The following is a 10,000-nucleotide window of genomic DNA, read 5'->3' as shown; positions in this document are numbered from 1 at the left end:
AAAACCATGAAATTCAATAGGGTGTCCTAACTTTTTCATGTGACTGTATGTATATATATATATATATATATATATATATATATAGTTTTAATAACACTGGCTAAAAGGTAAATATGTTTATTTGATTAGAGCAGGGGTTTTTTTTTCTCCATTAAGAGGTTAAAATAATTTATTGTAAGTTTATTTTATAGAACTGGCATTTGAAACAACTAAAAACAAGAAATATTTAAATGGCAATTTTAAATTTCACAATAGTGTTTTGTAATTTGTAATAGTTTTATTTGTTAATATTGGTAATACACAATCTAGAAAGAAAACTTTTATGATGTTCACATCTAATTTAGGTCATGAAAAAGCACTCAAATCTTCTGTATAATTTTCCAACACTATAAAACAGGGGTGCCATATCCTCTACCTGGAAATCTACCTTCTTGCAATGTTCAGCTAGCCTATGTATCTAAATTACTGCAGAATAAACTCCGAGAGGGTAATCAGGACACTAGTGTTGAGCAAAGAAAGATTTTTTTTTACATACCACGTCAGTACTCGTGTAGTTCTCTGTAGGACTATTGTCTCCTGAAAGATCTATTTTTTGTGTATTATGTTGGAAACCTGAAAGAAAATTCTCATAAGGATCACTAAAGATTCGTCCAGTGTTTGAAGTCCGAACAGTTTTTATTCTTTTGACAAGCTGCTCCTCCTCAAATCTGCGCGTCACACAACAAGGAGTGGATGATGCTGTTGCCTTTAATGAACATTACATATTAGTGGACAGGTCCGAATCATTTTAGCGAGTCGGTTGGTTCGGACGTCGATTTATTTGAATCTCACCCATACAAGTTCCTCTGCTCATTTTACTCATTAATTTGTAGCAGCATAATGTGAAGGTAAAATGCGTATGATTAAATATAAAATGCACATATTTTGGAACCACAACCTGTTCCCGTCGTATAGTTCACAAACAGTATAATGATTCACAAACGCGTGCTAATCGGTTCGTCCGAATCGTTCAAAAGAGTCTGTTAGAAAAACGATTCGTTCGCGAATCGAACATCCCTATTACATATGTAAGAATGGAGAGTCCAAATCGAGCGTATTCAAGCTGGGATTTAAATCAACAGGAGTGAAGACCTCAATGGACTAACTTATAAAATCTCGTCAGACGCTTGGACTCCTGTCCGCGGTACTAAAATGCTGTAGCCTTCTTACGTTGGGTGAATTTTCCAGGGAATTGTCGGCCATACGCAGCGATACCACGCCCGGATTGAAGACTTTAAAACGGGGGCAACACCATTCATGCAAATATTCCCAACCACAAGTTCATGGATAGGAGACTCTAGTGCGGTCTAAAGAGGAAATACTGTGTTGTATTGACTTTCAATATTTAACGCCAAATATTAAAACAGTCTGTAATGGAGTTACTAAATCCAAAGGATCTGTTGCTTTTCTGAGTGATATAAAACACTGAAACCGCTACAGGATTTCAGCCGCTGTTACATTTTGAATACGGTTTGCTGTAACATTCGATTTTCTTTTTCCATTCGCTGCAGAAGTATTAGTGTACAAATGACGATTTATGAGTTGGATTTTCTTCTCAGCGCGCTGCAGGGAAACACTTTCTCTGGCCTTATCTGAACACTTACGTTTGATTTGGACTGATGTTCTTTCGAAGGAATTGCTGAAAAGCTCCTAATTGTAAACTGTCTCGGTGAGTCATGACGCTGGACACCATCATGGCGTGCTGCCTCAGCGAGGAGGCGAAAGAAGCGCGACGGATCAACGATGAGATCGAGCGGCAGATCCGCCGTGACAAGAAAGACGCTCGGCGGGAGCTCAAACTGCTTCTGCTGGGTACGAGGGTGCTTTCGTGTCACTCTACCAAACTTTTGTGCGTGTGTCAAGGCGTAAGAAATGCACGTTTTACACAGGCATCTGAAAATAAAAATCATTCGTTCATTAAAATACATCGTGTAAGGTAACTGAATCAGTGTCTCTCATCATCATGGCACGTCTGCTTTTTTTCTGCAAAGAAAAGATAAACCCTGTTTATTTAGATGCATATAAGCTCGACAGGTGGGACAACTGTTGCAGGTGCGATGGGATGTGATTGACTCCTAACATACTTGTGATTGTGCATGTGATGTCTATATATGTGATTCTGTTTTTTCGGTTCTGTTTTTTTATTCATCAGTAATAATACCAATATTATTACAATATACAAGAAAATTCTCTTAAGGACTGTTTTAAAGGTTGATTCATTAGAAATCCAAAAGGATCTGTTTATACATTAATACAATGTCTTAAGAGTCATCCAGTTTCAGAACAATAAAGAGAGATGGAGAGAGATTCCCGAGTCAAATCTCTGCTGGAAAATTCAGTTCAACACTAGCTGTTGAAACGTGGCAGGTTTTTTTTTTTTTAAACTAGTCTAAACTGGTCATTACCTGGTCGAAGCTGGGGCCAGTAGCATAAAAACTAAGACAAAACTAGTCTGACCAACACAGCAGTTTGTCAAGGGGTAATCTGTCTCACTTTTTGGACTCCGTTTAGACTGATTCACTTTATGAACACAAAATGCTGCACATGTACTTAGTGGGAACTTATCTGGAGTGAGGATTCAAGTGAATCTGTCCATCGCTGCCATTCAAGAACCTTCCAAACAAACCATTTAGTTCAGATGAACCAGATTTTCCACCGCTAACCCATCGCTTTTTGCATTTTTCCATTTTCAGGAACTGGAGAAAGTGGAAAAAGCACCTTTATTAAACAGATGAGAATCATTCATGGCTCAGGATATTCAGAAGAGGACAGGAGAGGCTTTACCAAGCTGGTCTACCAAAACATCTTTACATCTTTGCAGGCCATGATACGGGCAATGGATACTCTTCAGATCCACTACAAGTATGAACATAATAAGGTACGGTCATACCCAGTCACTCTTACTGATCTAATGTTTTTGTGGATTTGTTATGCATTCTTTATCTTGGTTACAGGTCTTCCCTAAATTGGTACAGTGCAAGCTAAAGCTTTTATAGTAAGGAAATAGATGCCATTGATTGTTTATGGTGCTACGAATGTTGCAGAGTGGCATCTTTTTGCATCTTCTATAGTTAAGATTAAGTTCACAGGGGAATGTTGTGTGTTGGACTCGACTTGCATGGCCTGCATAAGAGTCATGGCTCAATGTGTCAGAGCAATTGACACTCAAATAACTTTGCCATGAAGTAGGTCGAACATTGAGTCAAATACCCTGAGAGAGATACAATCACTTTGGCAAATCATTTTGCCTGGGCTTAATGCAATTACCCCTCTAAGCTATTAAATTAATGATACTATTTTACGGCCTTCCAAAAATGTGCCATCTCTTTTTTTTCCATTTGTAGATACCCCCAAAGGCAAACCTATTTTCCATTGTGCGTAGTTGAAATTTTATGGAACGCAGCCTCAATCAAGTTCTGAATTATTGGGTCAGGTGTAGTGAGATCAAGAACTTTAACAAATTTGAGTCTAAAGTAAAACGGGTCAATAAAGTTGTAACCAGGTTATGTGTAAGTGGGCTAACGTGACTCAACATTTACGGTTGATTGTGTCCCATTGGCTCAGGGTTGCCAGGTCTGCATAACAAAACCAGCCCAATTGGTACTCAAAACTAGCCCTATAATGTTCTAGGGAAAATGGCTATCAAAATTGCTCTAAATTCTTGACCATTGAAGGAGGTCAAAACCTCCTTTCAAAGTGTTCCACCTTGGTCAAAATCATTTTTAAGAGGACAGGGGGTTTTGCTTCAACTTGCAGACTAAAAAAATGAACTGTGACAGCCTAATTCTGTGGGAAAATCACAGACTTGGCAACACTGCATTGGCTGAAGCACCAGCTTTTAACACTGTTTTAACTGCACTTTTCTCCTCACAGGCCAATGCAAGCATTGTCAGAGAAGTAGATGTGGAGATGGTCTTCTTGTTCGTCAACCCGTATGTAGATGCCATCAGGAGTTTATGGAATGACCCAGGAATTCAGGAGTGTTATGACCGGAGGAGAGAATACCAGCTCTCAGACTCCACAAAATAGTGAGTGCATCTAAAACCTGCCGCCTTCCGTAAGAGAGAAGAACCACAATGAGATCTCTCTACTGTCTTGGTTGTTTCTCCTGAACAGGAGTAAGATGTGCAGAAGAAATGTGGCTTTTACTAAAGACATCCGCTTCTCTGATTTTTCTCATGTGAAAAAGACGTCAATTATCTAACATGTGTCCTCTAGAGTTTTAGAAAATATCTCAACAATGTGGTCAGATTTGCCAACACACTAAAGTCTGCACTCACAAGTTTTCATCAAAACGTTTTCATCAAATTCACCCAAGACAGAATGATCTGAGCTTTAAATTAATATTAGTAGCTCTATACTATTGTTATGCCAATATTTGTTACAGTTCATGCTTAAATTAAATCTTTCTGAGCAATATTTTTCTTCTGAAGTTTAGTCTGACAGTCAATAAAGTGAGCTTTTTGCAGTTGTAACCAAATGTTAAACCTACATTTTGTAGTACCGAGTACCTATGAGCTTCCATATGAAATGTTTAGTGTATTTTATATTCCAGTCTACATAATCAGTTGTCTTAGGATTTATATTTACTGTCATTAATAAATCAGTAAGCTAAACCAATACGACTGTCTGCCTGCTAATATAGTTAGGGATAGGAATAGATAGGAATTTGCATTAGAAGATCCTGATAAAATAATATGAAGTATTAATACAAGATTATATTTTCCATTAAGAAAATTAAGCTAATTTTAGGATCATTAAGATCAATCAAGCAGCAAAAATTCTAGTTTCATTACCTTAGTGAAAATTGTATATATATATATATATATATATGTATATATACACTACCAGACAAAAGTTTCTTCTGCTTACTCTTATATTTAAAATATTCATATATAAATATTTTTACTATTTAAAATAACTGTTTTCTAGTTTAATATATTTTCAAATGTAATTCATTCCTGTGATTTCAATACTGAATTTTTAGCATCATTACTCCAGTTACATGATCCTTCAGAAACAATTTTAATATTTTGATTTGCTGCTCAAAAAACATTTATTATTAGCAATATTATGTTGAAAACAGCTGAGTAGAATTTTTTAAGGTGATGAATAGAAAATTCAGAGGGACAGCATTTATTTGAAATAGAAATCTTTTGTAACATTATACATGTCTTTATCATCACTTCTGATCAATTTAAAGTATCCTTGCTAAATGAAAGTATTGATTTATAAATTAAACATTAAACATCTTACTGTTCAAAAACTTTTGACTGGTAGTGTACATACACGCTAAACAACACAATACATATACACACTATACTGTATATACTGACAATGGTGCATAATTAGCATGAAAATGTTGCTAATGTTTCTTCCTTATCCTAATATGCTTCCTTTATCCAGAAGTACATTTGTTATTTTTTATTTTGAGGTAAAATCTTAGTTTTCACCCAGGTATTGCAGTAACAAATCGTAGAGATGCTTCAGAATTGTGAAATGTTCACTGTTTGTCCACAGTTATCTAAATTCACTGGATCGCATTGCCGACCCTTCCTACATTCCCACCCAGCAAGATGTGCTCAGGGTCAGAGTGCCCACTACAGGGATCATTGAATACCCCTTTGACCTACAGAGTGTCATATTCAGGTAAATGTTCTATTAATAGTTATTCTTCTAGTTCATCCAGTACTGCACTGATACAAAATGATCAGTTTAGCCTAGTGCTCAGATGCCATGTTTCCAGACTGTAAGTGTATGACCTTTCAACCTCATGACTTATCCTTCTCCGTCAGGATGGTTGATGTAGGGGGCCAGCGGTCAGAAAGGCGAAAGTGGATTCACTGCTTTGAAAATGTCACCTCCATCATGTTCCTGGTAGCTCTCAGTGAATATGACCAAGTTCTCGTTGAGTCTGACAATGAGGTAAATGAAGTGCCAGCAGAGGGAGCCAGAGTTGTTCCTAAACCACTTTAAACCACTTAAAAAGTTAGCAGAACTGCTGTTATGCGTGATGGTGAATTTATTGCATTATATGATTTTGTCAAATTTAATACATTTTATTTTATGTGTTATGCATATGTATTTTATAAGGTATGTATTTTCAGTTTCTGATTTTTTTTTTTTTTTTTTGGTTTACAATCCTACACTCAAGATTATAGGAAAGAAAAAGTATTATTAAAAAGTATTCATTTCTTGGGGAAAAAACAATTGTGTGGTATAAACCTTTCAGGTAATATATATTTAAAATATTACAAATAATTGAAAAAATATATATATTTATACACTGCCCTCCAAAAGTATGGAAACACCCCTGGCAAAGTGTGGTTTTGGACGATATCAGCATAAATCCTTATCATTTTTTGGTGCAAATACATTAAAGTAACTTGACATTATCACTGAAGACCAGCAATAATAATTTTCATTTTGATTGCACAATAATGGCAATATATACATGTCAAAGTCTGACATGCCCCTTTGCCAGCTGTGATGCCTGGCTACTGGTTTAAACTTGGCCCAGGTTTTTAAAAGATTTTTGGGTCAGCACACCTTAATAGCTTCAACAATTGATTGCCAATTAAGTTTAGAATACAGTGAATTTAGACCCAGATTATGCAGATGGTGGATATTTTGATGAAAGTTTTTTCAGTGTATAAACTGTTTATGTAATAAAATATGTTTTCGTAGTTTGTGTTGTGTTCAGAACTATGTGTATCAGTGCAAAATTAAAAAGGATTCATGCCAATATTGTCCAAAACCCCACTTTTGTAGGGCGTTTCCAAACTTTTGGAGGGCAGTGTATGTCTGCCAAAAAATATCTTCAGAAGTCATTGTGGGTTAATCAACATGCAGGAGACCTTTTGTCAACATGTGACAAAACATAAAGCCGGAAATATTATACTTTCGTGTTTTACACATTTTGGATAGTAAATGTAATATTATTTTACTTAATGGTTACACCATTTGACATTTTTGTAGTCATTTAATGAAACTTTTGATGAAATTCTTATTTGTGTTTAAAATGACCACATAAAAACAAAAGTTCTCTGGGTAAATAATGTGATTTTATAACCAGTAGAGAATGAACTACATTTTCATTCTGAAATAAAAAAAAAATGCCACTTTAGCAATGTTTGGATGAAATCACTTTAATTTTTTTCTTAAATTGTCAGAAGCAGTGAACTGAATGTTAGTGCTGATTGCTGGAGTAAAGAAGGACTAAAATAACCACTGAAATAGCTCTGTTATGTTATTTTCCCCCACAGAATCGAATGGAGGAAAGCAAAGCATTGTTTAGGACGATAATAACATACCCCTGGTTCCAGAATTCATCAGTTATTCTTTTTCTGAACAAGAAAGACCTTTTGGAAGAGAAAATAATGTTTTCACATCTTGTAGATTACTTTCCTGAATATGATGGTAAGACTCCGAATTTTGCGATATATGTTGTTTTTCCAAATCTATTCTGTGAGATTTGAAAAAGATGATTAGTCATGATGCGTTCGTTAGCTGATGGACTGATGGTCTTAAAAAAACTGTTTATTTGCTGTTACACTTTTCATGAGACTCCATGATGGTGCTAAGGCATCGCTAATTGCTTATACTTAAGTAAAAGCTCATTGTCAAGATGACTAAGTTAACCAAGATCTATCTGTTTTTCTCTGCAAGGACCCCAGAGAGACGCTCAAGCTGCACGGGAATTCATCCTGAAGATGTTTGTCGACCTGAATCCAGACTCAGAAAAAATCATTTACTCTCATTTCACCTGCGCCACTGACACAGAAAACATCCGATTTGTGTTCGCTGCTGTCAAGGACACCATCTTGCAGTTCACACTGAAGGAATACAATCTAGTCTGAACAACGGCCGGTTACGGTTTTGTCATTGTCTCGCCAGGTTAAAGGACTCATCAGTCTGCAGCTAGAGTCTGCCGTAATGCTGTGAGCCAAAAAGTCTGCTTTAACTGTTCCAGCTGTCGGCTGTCCCTGATTCTGCTCTATGAATTTGGACACACAAGTTATTTCTTTCTGTAACACAAGCTGCTCACTGCTTCGTCAATACTTATTTGCACCTCGGAGCTATTCACATGGAATGCTATTCCATTTTAATGAAAAATGTTATGTTATTGAACTTTTTTTATTATGGATTTTTTTGGAAGGTTTATTCTGTAGCAAATTCTTTTTGGTTGTACACTGAGCTGTTTGCTATAAATGTTACATAGATTTCTCTAACTTTTATTAACATTAATTATTCAGTGTGGTGAGGTAATTAGAAAGCAATGAAAAGTACTTCTATGGTATTGTAATGTATTCATTTTTTTTTTTAGAGTCAAAGCAAGCTTAGTAGATAAGGATCTTTTCTTATTTCCAAAGCACACGCGTTGGTGAAGAGTAGATAAAGGCTAGTTTACATTAATATTTACATTGAAAGTGCCAAAGTTCTTCTAATGTGATTGTTTTATGTATTGCCAAACTGATAATCATACCACATGCAAAAAGTTGCCCTTGCCAGTATCATTTATTTCTTTACAATGCCACCTCTTAACACCTCTGTTCTTGGAAGATATTATACATCTGCAACATGATGTGCCAAGAGAGCCGATTCCTGTGCATCCTTATCTTAAACTACAAATGTGCCATTCAGAGATTTTCTGTAACACAAGCATACGTTTTGACTTTTTCGTAATAAAGTACCCAACAAATGTTCTCAGTGAGCCAATGATGCTCTTTCTGGTGTTGTACTGACTTGACAGTGTGGTGTAATCAAGCTTTGGTCAATATTTGCATATGTTTTTAAAGACAGATTAGTAAAGAGTATCATGTGATTAGCTGCGTGTCAAACAAATGAATGTTTTGTGATGAGTCAATAGTAAAGGTCCAAATTGCTGTTGTGACTTTTCTGGGGGTGAAGCTGACATGGTTTACTTAATATGGGCAGCACTGAATTTAAGGTTATTGCTGGAAGATTTTGTCTTTTTCTTTCTTTCTTTTGTGCAATAAAAGGCTACTACTTTAGAGAGCAGTATATAATATTTGGTGCTATTTTAGAGAGAAATGTATAATATTTGCTGTCTAAATGTTTGCTGTCCAAAAAAAGCATAAAACCTTAAGTTGTACAGTGGGCCAAAAACATACTTGGACACTTATGTGACTTAAAATTGCATAAATGTCACTGCAATAAACTAAATACCAAAACAAGTGGCATTTGTTTTTAAGAAAGATTTTAAGCAAACTACAGATTTTGAGCTAAATATTTAAGAAAATAAAATAAAATCAACTCAACTTTTAACTTATAAAGCACTTTCAAAACTATAAAAATGGACCACAGTGCTATACACAGGTAGCATATAATCTAAAAAAAAACAAAAAAACCCGGAAAATATTAATAACACCAAACAACATGAAACAACTAGATAAGTAAAGTTTGAGAACAAACTTTAAGTTGGCGTGAGAAAACCAGTTGTAAAAGTATGAAAGCGGCTAACATGATTTAACACATTGCTTACATGATTTAACATGTTGTTAACATGTTTTAGCATGATTAGCTTGTTGCTTGTATTTTTATAGGCTGATTACAATGTTGTTAGCATAATTAGCAAATTACTAGAATGCTGTTAGCATGATTGGCAAGTTACTAGCATGTTGTTAACATGATTGGCATATAGCTAGCATGATTAGCAAGTTACTAGCATGTTGCTAACATGTTTCTAACATGATTAGCATGTTACTAGCATGTTGCTAGCACGATTAGCATTATATTAGCATGTTGCTAGCACGATTAGCATTATATTAGCATGTTGTTAGCATGTTTCCAGTATGGTTAGCATGTAACTAGCACGCTGCTAGCATTATTACCAAGTTACTAGCATTTTGTTAGCATGATTAGCATGTTACTAGCATGTTGCTAGCATGATTAACAAGTTACTAGCATGTTGCTAACATGATTAACAAGTTACTAGCAT

General features: G+C 35.5%; 1 protein-coding gene across 2 annotated transcripts; it reads left to right on the top strand.

Moving 5' to 3' along the window:
- Positions 1-1,053: 1,053 nt before the first annotated feature.
- Positions 1,054-9,236, top strand: gnaq (guanine nucleotide binding protein (G protein), q polypeptide). 2 transcript variants are annotated; one of them, XM_051110772.1, is made up of 7 exons: positions 1,054-1,851; positions 2,733-2,917; positions 3,913-4,067; positions 5,560-5,688; positions 5,835-5,964; positions 7,305-7,458; positions 7,708-9,236. In XM_051110772.1, exons 1-7 carry the CDS (start codon positions 1,716-1,718, stop codon positions 7,896-7,898), a joined length of 1,080 nt encoding a protein of 359 aa, XP_050966729.1. In that variant the 5' UTR covers positions 1,054-1,715; the 3' UTR covers positions 7,899-9,236. The 2 variants fall into 2 exon arrangements, with proteins under 2 accessions (XP_050966729.1, XP_050966730.1); XM_051110773.1 differs by lacking the exon at positions 1,054-1,851 and adding an exon at positions 1,877-1,975.
- Positions 9,237-10,000: the final 764 nt, after the last annotated feature.

Source organism: Labeo rohita, chromosome 5 (genome assembly GCF_022985175.1).
Source record: "Labeo rohita strain BAU-BD-2019 chromosome 5, IGBB_LRoh.1.0, whole genome shotgun sequence".
Classification (NCBI taxonomy): Eukaryota; Metazoa; Chordata; class Actinopteri; order Cypriniformes; family Cyprinidae; genus Labeo; species Labeo rohita.
Note: the sequence above shows the minus strand (reverse complement) of the source record. Positions and strands in the feature narration are given on the sequence as shown.